The 26,218-nt window shown below is 45.1% G+C and overlaps 1 protein-coding gene across 5 annotated transcripts in view; it reads left to right on the top strand.

Annotated features, from left to right (window-relative positions):
- Nucleotides 1-26,218, top strand: part of TRIM33 (tripartite motif containing 33) — a 1,358,766-nt gene that overhangs the window by 690,882 nt on the left and 641,666 nt on the right. For all 5 annotated transcript variants that reach the window (XM_069633393.1, XM_069633392.1, XM_069633390.1 and 2 more), the window contains one exon: nucleotides 10,578-10,710. In XM_069633393.1, coding sequence (XP_069489494.1) covers nucleotides 10,578-10,710 — 133 coding nt within the window. The remainder of the gene's footprint in view (nucleotides 1-10,577; nucleotides 10,711-26,218) is intronic.

Raw genomic sequence — 26,218 nt, 5'->3', positions numbered from 1 at the left:
TGGAGAGTTCTTTGAAAATGGCAGAGTTCTTTAGATTCTGAACTTGCGTTAGCAATTCTATCATTGTTGGAGGCTGACTTGGCTACGATTATGGCTTTCTTGTATTGAGAGGTGATGCTTTTGTAGGAAGATAAGGTAGCTGGGGAGGGGGTTTTCTGCCGAATTTTTGGAGTTTAAGTTCAGATGAGAACCAGGTGTTTGAGTGTTTCACTGTTTTGGCTTTTTTATTCTGTAATGGGGCAATGGTGTCTATGGCAGTGCTTACGGTGCCTTATAGATTTCTGCTAGAACTGACGGGTCGGAGGATTTAAGGTCCGTTGTGAGTGCACTGAGGTGTGGTAAAATCTTACCTTTGGCGCATCTTGCCAGGGTTGGGGGGGGGGGGGGATCAGATTAGGCTTTTTGGTCTTGTATGCGGCTGGGATGAAGAAGTGAATGATGTGGTGGTCTGACCAGGGGGTCGGGGTGATGGAGCTAATGTTGATGTGGCAGTTGTGGTCTGCTACCCAGTCAAGGATGCAGCCTTTGTTATGTGTAGGTGAGGTTATCTTTTGGTCAAAGCCTAGATCTTTTAGGGCTAAGGAAAGAGATTTGGCTGGCTTGGCTCTTTTGTCTGTCATTGTAGCCTAGGTTAAGGTCACCTAAGAGGATGCTTTTGGAGGTGAGTTTTAGGTTTTCTGTTAAACTATGTAGGAGGTTCTCATGGAACTCCCATAGTGGGCCAGGTGGGCGGTAGACAAGGTTGATGGTGATGGTAGAGTTGGGAGGGCGGGCGATTTTTATAGCAATGGAATCTATGCGATCACCCAGGTTGGATGTGATTTGTCTGGCCTCTAGGTGATCTTTCATGAGTGCTACCCCACAGCCTACTGAGGAGAGGAGGACTTGCCTAATGATGGAGTAGCCTGTGGGATGGCAAGGTTGAGGGCTGGTCCTGCAGCGCTGTGGAGCCAGGTTTCCGTGATGGCTAGGATGTCGAGGTCTAGATTGGTAAGGAGTTTGTGAATTTCGGTGGCATGAGCAGGGATGGATCTGGCGTTGATAAAGGTACACTGTAGGGTCTGGGATGAGGGGGTGGTGTTGTGTATGGCCGGAGAGGCAGTATTGAGGTGCGCCACGATAGTTTTGGGTGCGGATAGTTTGGTCATGAGGGGGGACAATTCTGTGATTATGGGTAAGTTGGGAGGTGTTTCGAGTGTGATGCTCGGGAGTCTGGAACGGAGTCCCAGGAGTTGGTTCTTGATGTTGGTGGGTCTGGGGTAGGAAGTTCTGGTAGGTGGGGGGTAGGTAGCTCTGATGTTGCTTTTAGTGAAGGATGAGGGTAGGAAGTAAGGGTATACACGCATTTCACCGTGGTATTTTCTTCGCTGGTTTTTTCATTGCCTTTTTTTTTTTCGAAAAACTCATTTTTTTTGTTTTTGGGGGGCATTTAAAAAATTAAATATATGGTTGTGGATGAAAAAAAAACGGCGATGAAAAAACCTGCGATGAAAAATACCGCAGCGAAATAACGTAGAACCGAAGTAAGTGAGGGGAAGGTGGGGGGGGCGGCTGACGGGATCGTTGCTAGCGAGTGGGCTGGTTGCGTGCAAGTGACTCATGGTGAGAAGAGTTGAAGGGTTGAGAGAGGGTGGCAGCCAAGTTCGGTGCAAGGCGGTAGTCTGCTAATAGGGCAATGCAGAGTACCTACTTTCGAAAATCATAGGTATGTTCAAATATGTATTTAATAAGGCAGTGGGGGTAGCCTAGATTAGAAAGACACAGGTATGTTCAAATAAGCATTTGGCTAATAAGGCAGTGGAGGTAGCCTAGATTAGAAAGACACAGGTATGTTCAAATATGCATTTAGCTAATAAGGCAGTGGAGGTAGCCTAAATTCGAGGGACACAAGTATATCAGATATGTATTTAGCTATGTAGCATTTACGATGTTCATAACAGTAGGCAGATTCGAATTAGCTAAGGGTGGCGCAAGAATAAGCCGGTTCAGATAAACAGGATGTCAGGAGACAATGCGGCCTAGAATTCTGCAGCCTGGTTTGCTTACATGAGTATATGAATGCTGTAATATGTGAATGGTGACAATTGGGAATGAAGGGCCACCATGAAACAAAAGCAGTGGAGACATCAAGTAATGATCATCACATGACTAGTAAAGTAATTGTGACGGGCAATTACTGGGCCCAGTGTGTAGGTTTTCATATATCCCATAGCCTGCAGATCGGTCCATGGAATGATAGGGTGCCATGTCCCTGAATGCCAGGGTTCCAGAGTATTAAGGCCCTGGGTCAATGTCTTTAAATTGAAAATCCATAGTTGTTCTTTGTACGCTAGATTATTTAGAATCTGTGTGGGATTAGGGCCAGAAACCTTTTCCACACAGAACCACTCCATTTGTTCTGCTTTATGACCCATCTCTACATAATGGATCACCATAGGGGCATTTAAATTGCGGGTTTTTATCTTGGAGCGATGTTCATTAATGCGAGTGCTCACTTCCCGAGTAGTTTTTCCTATATACATCTTTTGGCAGGGGCACGTGATTGCATAAATGACATTTTTACTTTTGCAAGTCGTGAAAGTCCCAATTTTTGACAGGATTTTGATTGTGGTCCCGAACCAAAGAAGGCGTAGAGCAACTTCTACTAGCACGAGTGATTTGTTTCAGATTCTTACTCTTTTTAAATTCAAAAAGAGGTTTAGACAGAGTGGTTCCTGATGCATTAAGAATGCGCCAGTTCTTAGGTATAATGCCCTTAATGGCTTTGCTGTGTTGGCAAAAAGTTGACACAGACAAGTTCTTCTCTTTTCTCTGTCGTAGTTTTGGGTTGCAGTAGTGCCTCTCGATTTGTATAGCGAGCTCTCTTTCTGGATTATTTAATGAGCTTTCTTGGATAACCACGTTCCAAGAGTCTTTTTTTCCAGTATGAGTGCATGTTTTGTAAAGTTGTTAATATCTGTACAGTTGCGGCGAAGTCGCAAAAACATACCATATGGTAAATTACACAGAAGGCTAACTGGATGTTGACTCTCATATTTTAATGTGGTGTTTCTTTCTGTAGCCTTTCTGTGCAGTTCAGTATGGAGGCACCCCTCTTCCGTAAAAATAGATAAGTCCAAAAAAGCAATTTGAGGGTATTGGGTCCTCCGACGTATTCCATATCTATGACAGTAATCACCACAGCTGTGCTGCTTCGGAAAATTTTCGGCTCCTGTGTCGATGACATTGATGCGTCGTCCTCGAGGACCTCCGCCGACGTCAACTGATGTGATAAGTAGGACGCACGACGCCCGTAGCCTCAGTTCTGTTCTTTCTGCAAATGTTTCCGCTTCGTGAATCTCGGTACGCCTCGACTCTTTGGAGTTTCTGTTGTTCATCTCAGTTCTTCGAACCTGTTTGTGTACGTTTTTCTTCATGAAGATGTCTACCTCACCTTCAACACCGCGTCCAGGCTTTAAGAAGTGTGGGGACTGTGGGTCCAAGATGTCGGTCACAGACTCGCACAACGCCTGCCTCTGGTGCCTCGGGGAGGCCCATGACACGGATGACTGTCGACTGCCAGTCGCTCACGCCGAAAGCCTTGCGGGAGTGCAAGAAGTTATCGGTAGGTAAGATGTCCAAGCCCTGGAAGTCGAGGTCTGCGGGGCTTTCGATGGACGACTCGAGGAGCGAGACTCTGTATTGTCGTCGGAGTCTAGTGGGTCTCGGTCCCGGAGTCGGTCTCGCCACTCCTCTGCCTCTTTGAGGCACTCCCGGAAGTACCGTCATCGGTCGCCTTCCCCGTCCTCATCCTAGGACTCCTCCCGTCGGTGGGGTCGCTTACCCCACAAGCATGCGACACCGGAGGAATGGGCTTATTTCGGGAAGAAAATGTTGGCGATTCTCAAATCCGTCCGTCCGTGCCACCGAGTGGGGTCGGTCGTGATCGGCCGAGAGATGCCGCTCGCACGCCTTCGGCCTCTGGTGGTCGTCGCGATTCACGGGAAAGGTTCCGCTCGGACAAGGGGAATCGTTCTCGGCATGCCCGGTCCAAGTCCTGGTCCTCGATGCGCTCGAGACCGCGTGAACCTGTGACGTCTTCGAAAACGTCGATGCCTGTCGCGCCGAGGTCGTCGACGGACATTCTCAAGGCTCCGCCTCGGAGGAAGTCGTTGACGCCGTCGGCGCCCAGGATGTCGAGGGACACGCTCGGGGCTCCGCCTTCGAGGCCTGTGTTGATGCCGCGTCTGTCGGCGACACCGATTCTCTCGACGTCGGCGCCGATTCGCTCGACGCCTTTCGGGGTTGTCGACGGGGTACCCGGTGGCTCGGGGAAACCACCTAGGAAGGCTCTGGCCAAGGTCAAGCATGGCTTTGGTTCCAGTTCTGTGCCTTCTTACCACCATCTGGAATTCGTTTCAGAGGGGGATGATTGCTCTGATGATGGCATGGTGCCTGACGAGATTCTCTCGGGCCATAGCCAGTTTGAGGACCTGAGGCAGTCCCTACATGATGCTAGTGGGCTGGACACCTCTCCGGAGGTGGAGTTTTGTAGGCCTGAGCCTGGCACTCATGCCGATTCTTTGTACCGGCGACTTATGTCACAGGTCTCCGAGTATTTAGGATGGCCTGCTCCCCCAGGGGAGTTTGTTCAGGATGACCTTACGGATATCCTCGAAATTGGTCCACCAACAGACCCGGTACTGCCATTCCATATGGCTCTGCAAAGAAGGGTGGCAGAGGCTTGGACTGCTCTGGAGAGTCTCCCGGCAGTGAGCAAGTCTTTGCCGCAAAGATACCGCCCAGCCAGTAGTGACCCCTGCTTCTTGTCCAAGCACCCTACTCTGGAGAGTTTGGTGGTGCAGGCGTCTACGGCCCGGCAAAGCAGGCGTCGTACCCTACCATCCCTCCTGATGGGGACGACAAGCGTTTTGACGGCTGGGCGAAGAAAGTGTTTTCTGCAGGGGGTATGGCGCTTCAGGCGGCCAACTCCATTTGTGCCTTGTCTCGTTTCACGCACACTCTGTGGAACTGTTTCCTTGGCGGCTGAACATATTCCCGAAGGGGATGAACGGGATAGTTTCCTTGCCATGGTTCAGGATGGCAAGGATGCTATGTGTGAGGCCGTTCAGTCGGGTTTGGACATGGCAGAGGGTTCGGACATGGCAGATTGCGTCAGCGGTCCATGGCAGCGAGCACCGTGATACGCAGGTTTGCGTGGTTGAAGTCAGGGTTTGCGAATGATGTGCAGACTCGGCTCCTCAACATGCCCTTTGACGGGGAACATATTTTTGGCAGCAAGGCTGAGAGGTTGCAGACCTCCAAAGCTGCAGCGAAGTCGTTGGGCGCTGCAGTTCGACAACCTCTGCTTTTTCGTCTTAGGGGACAGCAATGGAGAGGAGGTTACTTTTTTTATTACTCCACCTTCGGTAAAGCGAGAGGAGCTGCCAGTCAAAGGGGCCACCGTGGGAGTGCCAGAGGTGGAAAACAAGGTACTTGAGGTGCCAAGGCCACTCGGGCTGTTGCCTCTTTTCCCTCGGGCACCGCCGCAGCCGCTTCAGCTCAGTCATGAGGCCATGTCCCATGGTTCGCCGGTTGGGGGAAAGCTGCCGCAGCATATTGCAGAGTGGCGGGCCATTACTTCAGATGTGTGGGTTCTGGAGATAACTGTCTTCCTTTCTGGCAGAGGCCTCAAGACGATCCACCGGAGAATCTCTTTGAAGAGTCCGGATCCGCTCCTTGCGCAGGAAATTCAATCCCTGCTGGAGAAAGGCGCCATAGAACTGGTGCTTGTAGCGGAGAGGAACAAGGGATGGTATTCCCCTTTGATTTCCAAGAAAGACGGCGGATTGAGACCCATCATGGACTTGCGCGGTTTGAACAAACTCCTCAGGAAGGACCAGTTCAAGATGGTTACTCTTTCTCAAGTCCTCCAGGCCCTTCAACTTCAGGACTGGTTGGTGTCTTTCGACCTCAAGGATGCTTATTTTCATGTGCCGATCCATCCAAAGCACAAGAAGTACCTGAGGTTTGCGGTTGGCGACTCGCACTTTGTTTTGGGTCCTGACGTTCGGCTTGACATCCGCCGCGAGGGTCTTCATCAAGCTCATGGTGGTGGTGGCAGAGCACCTCAGGAAAGGGGGGGATTCACGCCGGTCAAGTGGCACAGCGAGTAGAGTGCTCGCTTTGACATTCGTGCAGAGCCTGCTAACGCAGGTTCGAATCCCGGCGGGGCCAAACTCAGCCTTTTATCCTTACGAGGTTGATAAATGAGCACCACACACCGTGGGTAATAAGCAGCGCTCAGATACCTGAGGGTTCGTAGCGCTATATAAATGCAAATTATTATTTTATTATTACCCCTACCTGGACGATTGGTTGATCAGGGCGCGCTCTCCTGAGCAAGTCCTGGATCATCTGTCAGTCACCTGCCACTCCCTCCACAAGCTGGGCTTCTCCCTCAACTTAAAGAAGTCCCATTTGACACCAACTCGGAGGCTCCTGTACATCGGAGCAGTGCTCGACACGTCCCTGGGGCAGTGTTTTCCTCCCCAGGTGAGGGCTCATCACATTCAGCAGATGGTGCACAAGTTTCAACTTGCTCAGACTTTCACAGCGTTCGAGTTCTTGAGACTGCTCGGCCTCATGGCATCCTGCATTCTTCTGGTGCCAGATGCCAGGTTGCGGATGAGATCTTTGCAATGGGCACTCAAGCGCCAGTGATCTCAGTCCTCCGGCAGGATGTCGGACCCTGTTCAGGTACCGTCTTCGGTCGCCCAGGACCTTCTGTGGTGGGCCGACGAAGGCAATCTGATGAGGGGGGCTCCATTTTGGCTGCCCTGGCCGGAGGTGACGATCGTGATGGACGCATCCCTCACGGGATGGGGAGCTCATGCCAACGAGTTGACAGTCAGCGGTCGTTGGTCTCCGGAGTCCAGACTCCATATCAATCTGTTGGAGCTGAGGGCCGTCAGGCTAGCCATGGAGGTTTTTCTGCCGACTGTGTGAGGAAAGAATGTCCTGATCCTGACGGACAACACGGTGGCCATGCACTACCTCAACAAAAAGGGGGGGCAGGGTCACTTCCTCGGTGCAGGGAGGCGATGCAGCTCTGGTTCTGGGCAATCCAGCAGGAAGTTTCGATCTCCGCAGTTCATCTGGCAGGAGACGAAAACGAGACGGCGGACGCTCTGAGCAGGCAGAGCGCGATCTCTCACGAGTGAGAGTTGGCTCAGGAGAATTTCCTGGAGATCTTTGCCCTTTGGGGGACCCCTCAAGTGGATCTCTTCACCTCCAGTGTCAACCGGAAGTGCGAGAGGTTCTGCTCGCGGGAATTTCCTCCAAACGGAGCCTTAGGAGACGCATTCGTGGTGGAGTGGTCATTCCCATTGCTGTACGCGTTTCCTCCAGTCCCTGTCATCCTGCAAGTACTGCAGAAATTACTGAGGTTCGGTTCCCGGATGATCCTCATTGCTCAGGCGTGGGCCCGGAGGACGTGGTACCCAGACCTTCTCAACTTGTCCATCTGTCCTCCACGTCGTCTTCCCTACCGAGACGATCTGCTCTAACGGGAGGGGGGGGGGTCAGGTTCTCCATCCAGAGGTCAGGTCCCTCAACCTTCACGCTTGGTTTCTGAAAGGTCGAGGTATAAGGATTGGGACCTCCCTGAAGACGCGATGGAGGTGTTGCTTTTGGCCAGAAGGCCCGCAACAAAGTCCTTGTATCGTTGCTGTTGGAGTAAGTTCTGCGACTGGTGCAGTGTTAAGAATGTGGATCCTTTTGCATGTGAAATTCCCATGGTTCTGTCTTTTTTGCTTTCTTTGGCCCACAGGGGCCTTCAAGTGGGTACCATTAAAGGTTACCTGGCGGCGCTGTTCATATTTAAGCGCTCGAGAGTGTTCCTATTTTAAAATTCCTTTTAATTTCTCAGTTTCTGAAAGGGCTCACTAATGTGTTCCCTCCGTCGCCTTTCCAGGTGCCCGGTTGGGATTTGAAACTTGTTCTCAAGTTTCTGATGGGTGCTCCGTTTGTGCCTTTGCATTCATGCCCTTTGAGACTGTTCACTCTGAAAACTGTATCCGCTCGCAGAGTGAGTGAGTTACAGGCACTTTCAGTTAAACCACCCTTCACTGTGTTTAATAAGGACAGGGTTGTCCTTAGAGTTCGTCCTTTTCTTCCGAAGATGGTGTCGGAATTTCATGTAGGCCAGAAGGTTGTTCTTCCGGCATTTTATCCTCCTCCACATCCTGGTATGGAAGAGGAGAGGCTCCATAGGCTTGATCCAAGGAGAGCGTTAAGCTTTTATATTTCATGCATGTCCCGGGTCAGAGTGGACGATCAGCTCTATATTGGTTACGCTGGAAAGCGTTTGGGACAGGCTTTGACGAAACAGACTTTGTCTCGCTGGATTATTTTGGCTATCTCGGAGTGTTACCGCTTGGCGGGTAAGGACCTCCCCCCCCCCCGTCGGCTTGCGGGCCCATTCTACCAGGGGTATGGCTGCCTCTACTGCCGTGCAGAGGGGTGTTCCTATTTGCAACATCTGTGATGCAGCCACCTGGGCTTCGGTACATACTTTTGTACGTCACTATTCCCTCGATTCCATCCGGGGGCAGGATCTGGCCTTTGGCAAGGTGGTCCTTTACTCCGCAATTTGATTGGGCATGCTAAATTTCTGTTTTCTAAATTCATTTCTCACCTCCTTGCATTGGTACTGCTTTGGGTGTCTGTCATAGATATGGAATACGTTGGTGGACCCAATCCCCTCGAAGAACAAGTTACTCTTACCTGGTAATGTTCTTTCGATGGGATGGTCCGACGACGTATTCCACATCGCGCCCTTCCTACCTTCCCCACTACAGAATTTCTTATGCGATTGCAGCTTACGTTTTCGCAAGGCTTTGTGTGTCAGGCTGGCAGAAGACTGGTGGCATACGTTTCTGGAAAAAAACTACAACTGAGGCTACGGGCGTCGTGCGTCCTACTTATCACATCGGGTGCCATCGGAGGAGGTCCACGAGGATGGCGCATCGACGTCATCGACGCAGGGCGCAGACGCCGAAAATTTTCCAAAGCAGCACAGCTGTGTTGATTACTGTCATAGATATGGAATACATCAGCGGACCACCCCATCAAATGAACATTACCAGGTAAGAGAGTAACTTGTTCTTCTGGAGGTGGACTGCTCAAAAGTGAAGTGGATATCCACATCCACTTTATTCAACCATTCCATGAACAGTAGCAATGTTTCCAAGGGTCCATCCCAGATCATAAATATATTGTCGATATAACGTCGATATATCTTGATCTGTGCTCCATAGGGGCTAGAGCAATGCAGGATTTTTTTTCTTCCACCAGTAAGGCCATAAATATTGCCAAATTTGGGGCAAAGGTACAGCCCATAGCCGTGCTTTTGCTTTGTAGGAAAAACTGTTCCTTAAATTTAAAGAAACTGTCGGGACCAATTGGGCTGCTTTACATAGGAATTTTGTTGTTAGTGTGTGGAGGCGTGCGCCTCTCTAAGATTGTTCTTAAACTGAGAATAGCTCTATCTTGAGGTATATTTGTGTATAAAGCCTCAATGTCTAAGGATACCAGTATTTGTGTGGATGAGTCAAAAGGTTTTAGTTCGACAACATTAATTACATCACGTGAGTCTAATAGGAAGGTGTAGGGGTTGCCATAGCCAAAGGTTTTATAAAAAAAAATCAATATATTTGGAAATCGGCTCAAGTATAGAACCACAGCAGAAACTATGGGCCGACCTGGGGGGGGAGGGGTTTCCATGTTTTTATGTATTTTTGGCATGATATATTCTTTTAGAATACACAACTGCTTTATTTTATTTTTTAGATGTAGCCTCATTTTGGAGCATTCTATATATATTTCTATTTTATACATTTGACTGGTTTAGGCTGCTGTAAATCTAATAACCGTAATGTAGATAACACCCACCTTGTGATAATCCTCAGAATATCCTCATCCCTCTACACCAGGTCTTTTTCTTGATAAAATATCATAATACATCCACGTTTACAGTATGAGTATTCATAAAGGCATAGCACTTTTAAATGTTCCAGGCTTTGGAGATGGCCACACTTGTTGGGAATGTACTTTTCTGAGAATTGCTCCTAATTAATGTGAAGACCAGATGTTTGTGTGGTAACTTCTCTTTAACACAGGCGCTAGAATTTGACATTTGCTTTAAAATGTGAAAAAGGGTAAACTAATGGATGGGGCATGTCTGCTAAAGTTTCAAAGCACAACTGAAGACTGTTTGTTGGTAGGATCTCAACAGTTCTATCATAAATGCATCATCTACTTAAAAATGAGTAAAGCTACAAATGGAAGCTCAAACATGAAACATTTAAAACATGTTTTTATTGAATGTGACAGTCCCCCCTCAGAACCTCCCAATTGTAGCACAATTAAACAATGAATACAGGAGCCCAAATAAAGGGACTAAACTCTGTTATGAATGATAAGTAATATATTGTCACTAATCAATCTTGGTGGAGAAGAAATATACAAGTATGAGTTTGAAAATGTGCATAATTATGCTTTTATTTGTTTAATACTGAACCGGTTTCTTTTAACAGCTTGAAGATGCTGGTTCAAGTAATTTAGACCAGCTACTAAGTAGATACATCTCCATGGGTCATCAACTACCGCAGCCAACTAGCACTATGAACCCTTCCCCTGGACCGTCTTCCATGTCTCCGGGATCTACAGGTAAATGTCTTGACCTACTTGCTGTAGTGCAAGGGGTGCACAATTGATACTGTAATGATATACTCATTTGCCACTGTGGCATTCAGCATCCCAATTTCGAGCAGGAATATTGGGTGAAATGAATTTCACAACCAATGAAACTTTATTTCCCAAGCTGAATGTAAAACCGATTGTAATATTCAGCGTGCAATAATGTTAAGACTTTGTCTGGGCAAATGAAAATATAATTTTCTAGGAAAGTGAATGCTTTAGTGACCTGCCTTCTGTTTTATCTGGGATGATGCATGCTGCAACCAAGAGCGCATCCAGCCTCTGCACAGATTGAGACCATATTTCCCAGCTTGCTTGGTTGTGCATTCATATGCCTCGGCTTGACCAAGGTCTAGACCTTTAATCACATAAATAGGGACTGAGCAACTATCTACTGGGTGCCAAAGATAATCCCTCTTGTGCTATTGATGTGTTTACTCTGAGTTGTACCTTTCGCAGATTAAGAGCTTTATATTGCAGACTGCTCTGCACCCTTAACTGTATATCTGAATTGGGACTCGTAGTTGACTATTGAGTCCTCTCTGGCTTTTGAGAGCGACTTTGCTCTGTTAAGCAGCCCTGTCGAATGGATTGTGTCCTCCCATGTATTCCTCATCTTTGATAATTATCTTTCTTTTTCCAAAGCAGCTGGAGCTGGAATTTGCTGTAGCAGGGGCTGTGCGGTAGCGTCAGTGATTCAATGTCCCTCGAGGGCCTCCATTTGTCGACATCAACCGCAGTATATGTAGCACGTGCAGCACCCGTTGGCTTCAGCTCAGGTTTTCCGACACAGCTTTCACTTCGAGAGAAATTACGTTACGCTTCGGTATCACCGTCGACTCCATCGACACCCAAGACGGTTTTTAAGAAATGTAAAAAAAGGACTGTGGGTCAAAGATCCCAGCCACGTTTCCCTGTGGTGCATCAGCATGGAGCATCATACGAAGGAGTGTAATTCCTGTAAGGCGATGATTGACAAGGCTCTGAGAGCGTATAGGTAAATTGGTGGTGGGTAGAATTACGAAGTCCCCTTTGATTCAAAAAATAAACCTACTTCTGAGACTAGAGATTCTCTGCATCGAAAAAGATCGAAGAAATCTTGATAGAGAAGTCGGTTGCGTCATTCTTAATCTTCCTCCAAGAAGTCGAAGAAAAGACGTCCTAGGTCGTCTCCTTCGAGTGGCTCCTCACCGGAGAGAATCGCATGTCGAACAAAATTAGACTCTCCAGCTAAATGGGGAGAGTTTCGGAGGGAAATTATGAAATATTTGTGAGAAGCAGCCCCTACTCCCTCAAAAGAATGGAAGAAAGACCATGTTGCTGTCGCCCTACAAAGACGACCAAGGTAAGTCTATGGCAAAACCATGTGGACCCTAGAGTCTGGCACGCAAGCCTGATGATCGAGAGTCTTCGAGGCCTCGAAAGAATGAAAGTGTCGAGGGCCTTGACAAGTCGAGTGTCAAGCCATTCGAGGGGTTTGTCGAAGAACACTTTGACGAAAACAAGTCAGTTCCATCAACGTCGTAATCTTCAACGCCCATATTTAAGACTTAGGTGCCATTGACCTTGATGCCTACTCCGAAGACTTTTTCATAGCCATTGAAGGCAACAAAAGAGTAATCTTAGAAAACTGCCAAAAAAATATTTCTTCAAGTCTTTCTTCGTTCATGTTCTTCATACATTGATCTGAAGATCAAACACGTTTTGGCTTCCAATAAGGCACTCCAAATGTGCCAGAATAATGTATTTCCGACGCATCTAGGCTTGAAGACATGTATGAAAAACTGCAATCAGCCATTGGGATAGATGCATCTCCTGAGCTGGAATTTGGGAAGCCAGATCCTGCAGATAACTGATAGCTCATACAGACAATGTAGACATGCTCAGACAATGAGCCAAGTAGTGGAATATTTTGGATGGAGTCAACCTGCTCCTCCTTTTCAACAAGATGACTTAACTGACATATTAGATCAAGGTCCACAGAGGGATCACATTTTGCTCTTCCATATTGCTTTACAAAAAAGGGTTACGACAAATTGCAAAACCCCAGATTATATTTCTGAGGTTAAGAACTTTCCCCAAAAATGTAGCCCATCCAGCAGTGACCCATATTCAACCAAGCACCCGACTCTGGAAAGTTTAATGATCCAGGCTGCCACATCCACAAAACAATCTGCTTAGCCTACCATTCCTACAGACATGGATGATAAACAGGTGGATGCTTGGGCACAAAGTATTTACTGCCGGTAGCATGACTTTGAAATCGGCAAATGCCACTTGTGCCTTGTCTAAGCAGTGGCAGCTGACCACATCCCCTAGGGGAAGAGAGACGGCTTCCTGGCGATCATAAAGGATGGTAAGGAGTCAATGTGTGAGTGCCTCCAGTCAGGTCTGGATACTGCAGATAGTATTAGTAGATCCATGGCGACTAGTACTGTGCTACACAGATTTGTGTAGTTGAGGAAGTCTGGGTTTGCACCGGACGTGCAATCTGGATTACTCAATATGCCTTTTGACAGCTCGAGACGGTTTAGTAGCAAGGCTGATGAAAGTCTGGAAAGGCTACAGACCTCAAAAGCGGCGGCTAAATCTTTTGTCATTAGACAACCTCAACATTCCTACTCGGTGCATCATCTTGGAGGCACAAGTCCTTTTGTTTCTACTCCTCAGTTGGGAGAGGACAAGCCAGTCATGGAGGACAAAGAAGATCCCCTCGTGGTGGACGAGAGAGAGGTACTAAATTAGCCCAAGCAGCGACAGCTTTGCCCTCAGCAGCCTGAACACCCCTGAGGCCTTAATCCACAAGACACCCAGTGGGAGGCATGCTCTCACTGCATTTGAAAGAATGGCGAGACATTACTTTAGATGCTTGGGCACTAGAAATGGTAGCCCAGGATTACTGCCTTCTTTTTCTAAAATGGCCCCAGAAACATCCATCGGAACGGCTCATTGAAAATTGCAGATCCGCCCCTTATGCAGGAAATGTTGACCCTGCTAGAGAAAGATGCAATAGAAACGGTACCTGTGGCGGAGAGGAACAAGGCTTGGTGGTACTCATATTTTCTAATCCCCAAAAAGGACAGCGGATTGAGACCCATCTTGGACTTAAACAGGTTGCTCAATAAGGACAAGTTGAAGATGGTTACCCTGTCTCAGATCCTTCAGGCCCTCCAACTCCAAGACTGAATGCTGTCATTGGACCTTCAGAATGCTTATTTACATGTGCCAATCCATCTCGAGCACAAAGTACCTGAGGTTTGCTGTTGGCGGTTCTCATTATCCATTTCGAATTCGGCCATTTGGGCTGACCTCCGCCCGCGGGTATTCACCAAGTTGATGGCGGTGGTCGCAGCAAGTCTCAGGAGGGATGGGGGGGGGCGTAAAACATGTCTACCCCTAATTGGACGATTGGCTGATCAGGGCTTGTTCTCCCAAACAGAAACTGGAGCATCTCAGCGTGACTTGCCACTTTCTTTTTATTTTTTTTTATTTGAATTTACTTAAACAATTTTTTAGCAAAGCGGAATCCTAGTTCTGCATTACATCCAGATAATCGGTGTCAAATTTCATTTCTGATTAATCCCTTCTAACAACCATACAGATAAACGAAAAAAAGGAATGGAAAGCAAAAAGAGGAAGGCAGACACCCACATTTCTTCACATGGTGAGCAAAGGGTCCACAAATTTTGTTAAGGCAATCGCATAACACAACTTTTTCCCTGCAATCAACAGTGACCACCATATATCGCTCTCTTCCCTCTGATAGTCCGATAGTAAATGTCTAAAATATTTGTTTCGGTGCGCTACGAGAGTTGGACAAGAAGTGACAAAGTGCTTCACAGATTCCACAACCAGGGCGTCTTTACAAAATGGACCTTTATTAGAGTGGGATAGTCGGCGAATTGCATGGATGTCATTTTTCGGCTAAAGATTGATGAATGCAGAGGAATTGATATGTTTTCGATATGGAGACTGGTTTAGATATTCGCACACTACATCTAATTTCCGTAATTCTGGTGGAATATGGGCGGTCAGTTTGTATTAAACTGCTGAGTCTAGGGTGTTGATCAGACCAGCTCTCGCAATTTGTGTTTAATCAGCATGGGATTTGTTATTAGTACCTTAATTGAACCTCCAATCTCTTCCAGCAGGACGCACATTTTCCTTCTCCAATTCTGCAGCATCGAAGTGTCAGAAGCCACCATCTCCCTGTGTAGCATTTCTAAGATTTCTGGGTGCTCAGGAAGGAAACATTTCCTCAAAAATGCAAGGCTCTTCCAATTGACGCTTGATTTGAGCGAAAAACCTAACTTGCATCGTATTGTTTGGATTGGAGTTGCTGGTGGAAGGCCCAAAACATTTTTTACAAAAAAGACCATCTAATTGTGTCCAGACATTTGCTGGTATGTTGGGCATGGCCTCAGATCCATAGGTGATGGTTGGAACGATTTCAGATTTATAGAACGAGAGAACGGAGTATGGAGAACCGGCCATATTTTTGATTCTGAGCGCGTGCTTGACTAGACAAAGCCTTGGTTTTAGTTCTTAGATGAGACATCATTGGAGCTTCTGCTGATGTGTCGCTCAGCCAAACTCCATACTTACTTGCTCAATGGCCCGGCTCTCCAGCAACCAGGAGTACTGATTCCTTCCTTTATTGCAGTTCCCAAAGCTTAAGATCTTAGTTTTAGATTTAATATCCAAGCCGTTGGTTTGAATAAAACTTAATAGCCTGTTGAGTTGCTGTTGAAGACCTATAGGCGTCTCGTCTATTAGCACTATATTGTTGGCGTAGAATATGTAAGGCAATAAGACTCTGCCGACTGTTGGCAGGAAGGTTCTTAATTCAGAGTTCTCCACAAACTGGGCTTCACCCTCAATTACAAGAAGTCAAACATGATACCATCTCAAAAGAGTCCAGTTTATCGGAGCAGTCCTGGGTGCCTCGTTGGGAAAAGGTGAGGGTTAATCACATTCTGCAGATGGTCACCAAATTTCATAGTGCCCAGCGTGTTCTGGCCTACGATTTATTTGATTTATTTTTTAGGTTGCTTGGCCTCATGGCATCCTGAATTTTTTCTGGTGCCAGAGGCTCATCTCAGAATGAGATCTCTTCAGTGGGCTCTCGGGACTCGATGGTCCTAATTCTCAGGCAAGATGTCAGACCTACTTCTGGTTCGAAAAAGGGTCACACAGGATCTCCTGTGGTGGGCTTGTGAGGACAACATTCTGAAGGGAGAACATTTTTGGCAACCATGGCCGGAGATAACGGTAGTGACGGACGCCTCACTGGTGGCGTGGAGAGCACATGCCAACGATACGACAATCGGCGGTCGTTGGTCTCCAGTTGTTGGTCTCCCTTAGAGTCCAAACACATCAATCTTTTGGCGCTGAGAGCAATCAGACTTGCACTGCCCTCTGTACAGGGAAGAAATGTCCTGATGACGAACACAGTGGCCATGCACTATTTCAACAAGAGATGTGGTGTAGGGACACGACCACTGTGCAGAGGCAATGCAGCTCTGGTTCTGGGCAATTCAAGAAGGAATCTCCCTATCGGCAGTTTGTTAGGTAGAATTCTCATAAATGTGCTAATTCCTTTAACCTTAGGGACCCCCAGCAACTTTGCTGGATTTTGAGGATTTTTACCTCGAAAGAGTGAGCCTTTTTTTCCCACTCATGTATTTTGATGTGTTTTTTACTCTTGTGTTCTTTGATTATGGAGTTTTAAGATGACTCCATAGGCATCTTTTCATGTTTGTCACACAGCACCCTCAGTGCAGTGACACAGGGATGTCTTTTTAGACTTCCCAAAGGTTTAAATACCTTCTCTGCGATAAACTGTTTTCCAGAGAATGTAAGGTTAAATTGACTTTACTAGTCTTTTTAAATTCCTAGACCCAGTCCACACTTTCTTCCTATAGGATGCTGGAGGGGTTATCTAGTATATCCCCTTTGTCTAGAAACTCATGTAGCAGTCAAATGCAACCCTTTTCTTTAGAAGTGGCTGGTGGCAGTGGTGCAGTGGTTTTACAAAGAAATACCATGATTTTTCCCGACCGTGAACACCGGTAGCTAAAAGTCACGGGAGCCATGTTTTTCAAAATGGCACCCTAAGCTACTTTGTTTAAACAGGTCACGGTCTTCTTTTTTGGCCATTACTTTTTGGAAAGGTCCTTCTAGTGCTTGTCTCTGCGCGCCAAACCAGGGTTGGTCCTTTTGTTTCTATGCCTTTGGCAGGCTTCAGGACTGAAGACCGCCTCTGGTGTCTGAGTGACTGGGGTGGGCAGGAAGTAAGGGAGGTGCCCGAAACTCCCTGTGCTTAGTCTCCTAGGAGACCCAAATGCACTCTGGCGTGATTGGCTGGCTGACTGTCCGGCAAGGACATCCACCCTGCTGGTGAGTGGCAGCAAGGCTGGAATGAAAGGGAGAAAACTGTTTAAAAGGCATGTCTCGTGGACAGGAAAGCAGAGTGGACCACTGGAACGAAAGAACTGAAGACGAGCTGGAAGGACAGCTGCTGCAACTCCTGGACCGTTGGTTTGCCCGGTGAAGCCCTGCTGCAGGTTCGAATTGCCAAGTTCGTCTCGACAGAGAAGCCCCTTCAAAGAAGACGTCTTCCTTTGAGTTGGTGGGACCAATCAACTCCTAAGCCACCTGGATACCATTCCCAGAGCTGGTTAGGATTAACCAGGGGTAAGGACACCAGCTTGTATGCTTGAATTACACCTACTCGTACTGAAGTGACTCCATTTTGTCAGCGTTTTCCGACAATCCCGTGCAGAGCATGAGTCCCCCGACGTCCTCCCTCATGTCCTCACGACTGAGGTTCAGGAACAGTGAGAGCTGCAGGAAATGCCAGGAACCAACATCTTCTGCTGCATCTTGTTCTTCATATTAAGGTACTGTGCCAACCCGATTGAGAGAACTTACCTTTCGCTGTGAAAGTTCGGGGAACTTTCCCAACTTGCACGCCTGATCAGCTTGTGACCCAACATGATTCTTTTTTGTACAAACTGCTTCTGAGAACTTTGGCAAAGACTTTACTTCAAGAACTGATTTCCTATCCAATACACTAGTCCAGGCCTATTGAACTGAATCGAGTCATCTGGTGAACTAAAACTATCTGCACTGACTAAGAAAGTATTTGTGATCTAGTCCGCTAACTTGTGCCCTCTTACTCCCATTGAAAGTAACTGAAATGCCATTTTGCTTCCATTTCAGGGGAGCCTAATTTGTTCAGAAACTTATTGTTTTGGTATTGAATTGTGTATAATTTTCCTCCTAGTGAATGTTTTCTAAATGATTGTGTAAAAATTAACAAGTGTTTTACCAAGAAACCTTGAGTGTACGTGTGTACTTGAACCACTGTGATTGTAAGTCCTCTGTGTAACATCCTTGTACTGTTCACATTCCCTCTTGAGGTGAGCTTGGCTGCTCAGCTCACTACCACAAACTGTGTAGAACAGACTTATACCAAAGGTTGTTTTTTGCTTACACCTGTAGTCCTAATTGTATGTAGTGGTCCCAAAGGGTACTGCATGCAATTCTGCCTAACAGTGCACCTAATCAGAGAGCAGAACATGGCAGCGGACACAATGAGCAGGCAGAGCAGTCTCCCACGACTGGGAACTAGCTCAGGAAGTCCTTCAAGAGATCTTCACCTTTTGGGAAACCCCTGAAGTGGCTCTGTTTGCGACCAGTGTCAACCAAAAGTGCAAGCTATTCTGCTCAAGGGAATTTCCTTCAAGAGGAGCTCTAGGAGAATAGTTTGTAGTAGACTGGGAGGTTCCACTTCTGTATGAGTTTCCTCCTGTTCCAGTTAATCCTCACGTGATCAGGAGTTGAGAAAGTTTGGGAAATCCATGATCCTAATTTCCCCGGTTTGGGCCAGGAGGACATGGTACCGGACCTTCTGGACATGTCCATCTGCCCTCGGATAAGTCTTCCACAAAGAGAGAACCTTCTCTCACGAGAGGGTTGGGTTCCCCATTCAGAGGTCAAAACACTCAGCCTTCACGCATGGTTTCTGAGAGGCTAAGGTAGGATTGGGACCTCCCGGACGACATAATGGAGATTTTGCTTTCAGCCAGAAGGCCAGCAGTAAAATCCTTATACTGCTGTTGTTGGAATAAGTTCAGCAGCTGGTGTAGGGATAAGAATGTGGATCCATTTCAGTGCGAAACACCTACAGTGTGTTCGTTTCTACTTCACTTAGCAAATCTGGGGCACCAGATCACAACAACAGAGGGTTATCTGGCAGCGCTTTTGATTTTCAAGCGCTCATCAGAGGAAACCTCATACTTTAAAATCCCTTTAATCATTCAGTTTCTTAAAGGACTCACTAATGTTTCCTCCACCCCTTTCAGATCCCTGTTTGGTATTTAAATGTTCTATTAAAGTTCTTAACATGTATCTATTTTGAACCCATGCATTTATGTGCATTAAGACTATTGACACTAAAAACTGTTTTGCTTGTCGCAATCACATCAGCCCGCAGGGTGAGCGTATTGCAAGCACAGTCTTGTAAATCTCCATATGCCGTCTTCTATAAGGATAAGGTGATTATTAAAGACCTTTGTTTCTGCAAAATATTGTCTGACTTTCATTTGTCCCAAAAGATAGTTTTACCAACTTTCTATCCACATACTCCTCCTGGAAAGGAGGAGAGGTTATATAGACTAGACCCTAGGAGTGCTCTGTTTGTATATATTGCAAATGTCAAGAATTCACCAGGACCACCAATTATTTATCGGATATACAGGTCATAAATTGGGCTTAGCATTAAAGGAATGGTTCGGTCAAAAAATTTTATTGTCCCTACGGGTCGGCCATGTGTTTTTAAGCCTAAGTCGCTCGATTTTAGAAAAATTTCCTATAGACCTTACCCGAGTTTTCGTCCATTAAACGCACGCGAAAACAGGCACCAGGGCGCTGCCATTTTGTGATGATCCTATCCCTTGCCGCATCGCCCTGGCTGACATGATTTTGCGGCACTAAATCATATTCCCCGCCCCTGAGCCTGACATGATCAAAACATTCTTATGCCCCGCCTTTCTCCGTGACGTTACTGTGCTGCGTAGGCAAACACGCCCAGTCGTCTTCTATGCGACTTCACACACAACCCGGAAACCAACACAGATCAACTCGCAACACAGCGCGCCACAATTCGGAATATGAAACTGTACTTTAAAATCAAACAGCAATACGGTACATTTGGTAAAGTACATTTATTTGACATTAAATGTTTAGAGAATATTCAGCAATTGGCATATTAAATCAGAATGGATTTTTTTTCTTTTCTCTCGATCCGCAAATCCGTAAAAGTTTATCGTGAGTCACGCGCTGTTCCTTTATGGTATACAGGGTGTTGGTTTTCGTTAAAAGAAGCACTTTGGACGCACGGTGAACCGCAAGGCTGTTCCATCAACTAGGCACAAGGCCACTGTAAAGGTCGATATGTTGCTTCTAGCCGCTAGTACCGCGTAATGACATATGACCTATGGCATATGGCTCCTTGGCGATTGTCCCATAAAATGGTCAATGTAGTGCAGTTGTTTACAAGAAGCTGCAGCTGGCGGTTGAAGAAGCTGTCTGCCGGGGTCTGGAATAGGTGGCAGTGGCAATATGGTAGGATGTACCTGTTTAGAAAACATAAAAATTGAAATTAGTCTCACGAGCCGATCTTTATTACTATTATTCATTTTTTTGCTTGCGAGGATAGTGCAATGGAGTATTTTCGGCTCTAAAAGCAATGCGAAAACTAACGAAATAAATCAAGGGAAACACACAAACTAATGTTTATTTTTTACCGTTGAACCACTGAGAAACGACTGTCTACATGCATGTCGAATGGGCACATGCATGCCCATGTGCCCGGTAGAAAGACGATCCCACAAATGTTCTACTTGCTCTTCATTCATTCATTCATTCCGGTATAAAAGCGTCTAAAGAGTTACTTACATTATATTTGCCATTTCCATTGTGTATCTGCGTAATGCAGTCCGTAAATCCCACTGTGTTCGTGCCAACGATTTTTCATATACTGAACTAACGTTATTGCCCACCTCCTTCAAATGAAGTCCTTTCGGCATGTTCCCTGTCTCTCAAGGTCAAAAAACAATAGAACCTTATACTGCCAGTGCGATTTGCGGGCCTCTTCAGCCCGCAAGCATAAAATCAAAGCTGCTGACCTTCACTCTGCATGAACATACATTCTTACTTTGCAACATCCCGTGTAAAGCCATCTGTGAGAACTTGAATTTTCGACTCCATGTTTGTACTAGGCCTCAATGTGCAAATGCAAACTGCCTTCTCTCCCATATGCAATGCCTCGCTTGGTGCGTTCTAAAGCCCCCAATTTGGTCCTCGTTGTCCGCGCTTTGCAGCCCTAGAGAACCATAACTATGGAGACATTGACTTTTTGCGGGAAGGTCAGGGAAAGTATAAAGTACCCGAGCAGTTGAGTTGAAAGTGAGATTTATTGTTTATTTGTTTTATTATTTGCAATACGCAAGCCTCCCCTCGGTTAAACTCTATAAGGTGTTACATTGGCTTATTCCCAAGCGCCTACAAATAACTGAAAAGGATGACAAATGACTCCCTTTACAGTGTTCAGAAACTCCACATATTGTGGTTTATTATGAGATATTTTGGTGCCCTTTGTGATTACACGTGTTTCGATGACTAAATCATCTTTTTCAAATCAGGGCTATTCGTATTACATACATTTTTTTATAATTTTGATAATTTACACGTTAAGCACATACCATGATATTCCCATATTAACAACATATGAGTCATTGATTTATCAAGTAAGAACATTCAAGTCAACACATTTTTTAAATCAAAAGTACACAAATTAAGTAAGATAAAATAAAATTAAAGACTGGCAATTTTAGGGAGGGGTGAATGGTAGGAGTGTTAAGGATTGGAAAAAACAATTAGATGACAAAAAAGAGAAAATAGTAAGTTAAACCACAAAATAACGGAAGGTTAAATTTCACTAATACTTTTCAATGGTAAATGAACAGGTATTCATGTAATGGTCCATGCACTTCTTGATTTATATATTTTATTTTTTATTATTTTTTCATTATTATTGATTTACTTTTAATTATTATGCTATCAGGTACTACGCACACAGCCTTACCTAGTTGCACTGTTTCCCATTAGTATTCTTAATGTCTTGTGAATAATTTCATGGGTTAAATCCCAGATCCATCTACAAAAAACAAAAGGAATTGTTGTTGGGAAGAACGTTCGTCCTGTTATGTGTTTGCATTAACCGAATTTGTGCTGGCTCACGTTTCTTAATTCTCATAGTTCCCATAAAGAAAGAGTAAAAATCTTTAAATGGTTGGAAAAGTGTTCTATGAGCATTTTGTTTCACTTGTTGTTGGCTGGCCTTCACGGTAAATACAGCAAATTGAGAGCGTTACATTTACAGGCTTCTGTTCTCTTGCGTTTTAAGCACACACTTTAGTAATTGTTCAGAAATGTTCCACATGTTTCCGCGTGTGTGAGATAAACCGACCCCCTCGTATTTCTAGCCCCCCCATGAGCGGGCTTACCTTTCCTTCACTGCGTCCCAGGCCAAAATGTCCTTGCGTTTACCAGACTATTGTATGCTACGCTGTGGTTGCCTGGCAACCCAGTCTCGTTTAACCGTAGTTTCCCGCAGCCATATTGGAATGGGAAAACTGAGTTCACATGTTTACCCATGGTTCCGATCCTGAATAAACCTCTTTAGTTGCAAAGAGTGATCCGATGTACAATGTACAGTTACTAATTTGTCATTTGTTGAAAATATTAGCCAAATAGTTACCTGTTACTTTTCTTTTTCTTTTAATAGGTTACTAATGCTAGTTAATACTGCATGATCTATAGTCCTTTCTTAATTACTAGTACCGCGGCCATGTTCCTGGGCTGCTCAAAATTACGGTCTTGTTTAATACAGTATTTCAGTTCTAGTCCCTGCGATATGTTATGAATGAATTTTATGTCAACGCTTTTGTCAATGTATGTAAACCTGTCTGATAGCACGTATGTCTTCCCTGATACCTTATATCCCTTACTTTATCAGTTCCAGTTCAAGGTAGTTCTTTATTATTCAATACAAATGGATTGATATATTCTCCAAGTCTGTATTCATGGTTAACATAAAGCAATTTGTATATTCGCACATTTTCTAATTATTAAAACATGCTTGTTCTCAATCCGCAAGTTCAACAAATACATTTTCAGTCAATGCCCTTCTCAGTGTGTAAACACATACATTATTCATAAAAAGGAGGCCATCTCATTGTCTGTGTTGAGGCCTTTCACTACAGCTCGAAATTTGCAAATTAGTTCAGCTTCTTGTTGCCTGAGTTTTAGTTCTTGGTCCCCGCCTCTTGGGCCTAAGGTTACTTTTTTCAGGCCAACAAATCTCAGCGCTTTTTATCGTCCATCTGATGTTTCTTCTGCCAGTGTTGGGCTAGTGGTAGGTTTGTTGCTTGACTTCCAATGGTTGATAGGTGTTCCCGTATTCTAATTCTGAGTTCCCTAATGGTACTACCAATGTATATTTCTCCACATTGGAAAATGATGGCATACACCACATATTTTGTCTTGCAATTTATATAATCTTCAATTCTTTGTTACACCATATTTGTCCTTGAAGGTTGTTGAATTGTCCAATGCATACTTGCACATTGTGCAGGTGCCACACTTGTAGAAACCTTTAGGAAGTACTGGAAGCCATGTTATTGTAGTATCCTTTTTCAGCTCTGGAAGAAGTGAAGGACTCAAAGTTTTTAATCGTTCTTTCCCGTTTGTACATTATAGTTGGGTTGTCATCAATGTATTTCTTCACATTTGGATCCAAATGGAGTAAATACCAATTTTTCTTTAGAATTTTTCTCAAAACTCTGTTATCAGCACAGCAGGTAGTAATGAAGCTTATTTTTCCGTCTCTAACCAGTTTTGTGTTAGTGGCTAAGGTACTTTCTCTGTTTAATTTCATAGCTTTCTCTTGTGCTTTTGCGATCGTTGTCTTGCCATATCCCCTCCTTTTGAATCTTTGCATTAGTAATTTGCATTCTTCTTTGAAGGTTGTTTGTTTAGTACAATTCCTACGGGCTCATCTCCCTTTGGTATGTTTCTGATTACTGCGTTATGATGGCAGCTTGTAGCATATAGGGTTGAGTTGGCCTCTGTGCACTTCCTAAAGGTTTTTGTTTTAACTGAGTTGTCTGAAATATAAATGTTCAAATCTAAGAAATCTATTTCTTTTCGACTTGCAATGCCAGTAAATTCAATCCCCATCTCATTGGCATTAGCTCTTATCTTGAAATTCTCTAGTTCTTCACCTCTCCAAATCAATAAAACATCTATGCAACATGTCCATAATATCACATTGGATTCATAAGATTCATCTGTGTAAATGTGTTTGCCTTCATACATAGCCATTGTTAGGTTGGCAGGCGCCGGGGCATACTTAATCCCCATCGCTACACCTCGGGTTTGTCTAAAGAAATTTCCATTAAATACAAATACATTGTTCTGTAGTTAAGTAGTAACATTTCTTTTAGCATACTTATTGATTGAAAATGAGAAGCTGTTTCTTTTGAAAAAATATAGTCTATAGTTTCTATGGCAGTATCGTGTCTAATGGAGGTGTAAAGGGATCTTAGGTCCCACGTGGCTAATAGGTAGCCCTCTTGCCATTTTATTGTGGATAGTTTGTTGATTGCCGATGTTGTGTCTCTTAAATATGATTTAGTTTGGGTTGCCAAGGGTCTTAAAATATCGGTTAACATTGCGCAGCATTTACATGAGATTGCGAAACTTAGTTACAGCAACAAAAATATATACATACACACATTCACAAGGACAGTGATGAGGTGAATAGAGAGAGAAGTCAAAGATGACACCCATGATGTTCGCCACCCAGGATGGTGAATGGAGGGTTTAGGGTTGGCATACTTTGTATGCACACTGTTCAATAACATTATTTTCAAAAAGACAATCGGATTACAATGATTTATTTAAACCGGGATTTGAACTTCTCAACAAGCTCTGCTTTGGGTGGACATAGCACAGTGGCAATGTTTGGTGGCAATGCATCAGTGCTCTGCACAGAAACGCTCAAAATTCCATTTCTGTGCTTCTCTAGTACACGAACAATAAGGCCTTTAACAAAGTCGAACTCCATTTCCTCATATACTGGTTTTACCCCCCATTTCTTAGTTCTTTTTCCAAAGGTCGTAGTGTAGCGAGGCATCCTTACATTTCCCGTAGTCCTAGACTGTTCACGGCCTACATTCTCGTTATGGGCCAAGACCGCTAGTAGAGTGTTATGTTTCATGCCCTGTAAACTGAAATGCAATCACTTTGGCCTGTACTTTAGGCACATATTGTGGAACACCTCCAATTCTCCTGTGTGACAGAATTCTGTCAGTCCCCTCAAATCTCTTGACAGAGTTTTATCAAACAATCCTCTCAATGGCTTTGTGTGTAGGTGAAGATGCAATCAACCACTTCTTCTTCCGTGCCTCCTCTGTGGACAAAGGGCCATGTTCACATTGGTGGAAATGTTGGTTTTCTGTCCAGCGGTGAATGTTGGTACAGTGGTGCATCAGTGACCGACATTTTTCAAGTAGGATTTCCACTGACCCTTCACAAGTTTTGGAGCTCCACCAAAGATGGTTGCTGATAGACTGGGACCAGTGTTAAATACTTTCAAAACCTTTTTTTTCCCTGCAGCTGAGATTTTTTAATTGATTTAGCAAGATCCCATACGTCAAATTGATGTTTAATATGTGGGAACTGCTCTCTCATTGTCTTGGCAATTGAAACGTGTCTGTCCGTGGCTATGAGGTCGATGTGCATTCCCCTTGATTGTAGATATTGCAATGATTTTAGAAATCCTAGTTTCTCCATGGCCACTGAGGATTTACATTGGGACACCTGCACAACCACTGAACTCACAATTTTCTTACTATCCATGTCCTGAAAGTGGTAGGTGCAGTAATTGGCAGAAAATCCAGGGCTGTTGCACTGTCCATCGCCGGCTACCCTGAATCGTTTCCCTTCGAATATACTTGCTAGAGACAATTCAATTTTCCACGCATCACTAATGGCCGGAAACAGATAATCATGTTGGAATTTGTAGTACTGCGTTTTAGAAATGAAATGGAGTCCCACAAACTGAAAGAAAGACTCTTTCTAAAACTGGACCCACTAAAAAGCGAGGCAGCTGCACGCAGTAGATTGCCTGCTGGCAGCTTCCCCAGCATCGGTTGTGCAGACCATGAGAACGCATGATTTAATCTACAGGCGGCATGTATTTTGACGTTACTGCCTTGTTTTTGATGAGTCACATGAATCAATGGCTCCCCACATACTTCCCCTCCAACTGAATGCCCACATTTCAGCATACTTATAATATCCATCAAACTGTCGAATACTATGTATTTGCCCTCTTTCATTAGAC

The sequence above is a fragment of the Ambystoma mexicanum genome, chromosome 13, assembly GCF_040938575.1.
Source record: "Ambystoma mexicanum isolate Mex_15411 chromosome 13, UKY_AmexF1_1, whole genome shotgun sequence".
Classification (NCBI taxonomy): Eukaryota; Metazoa; Chordata; class Amphibia; order Caudata; family Ambystomatidae; genus Ambystoma; species Ambystoma mexicanum.
Note: the sequence above shows the minus strand (reverse complement) of the source record. Positions and strands in the feature narration are given on the sequence as shown.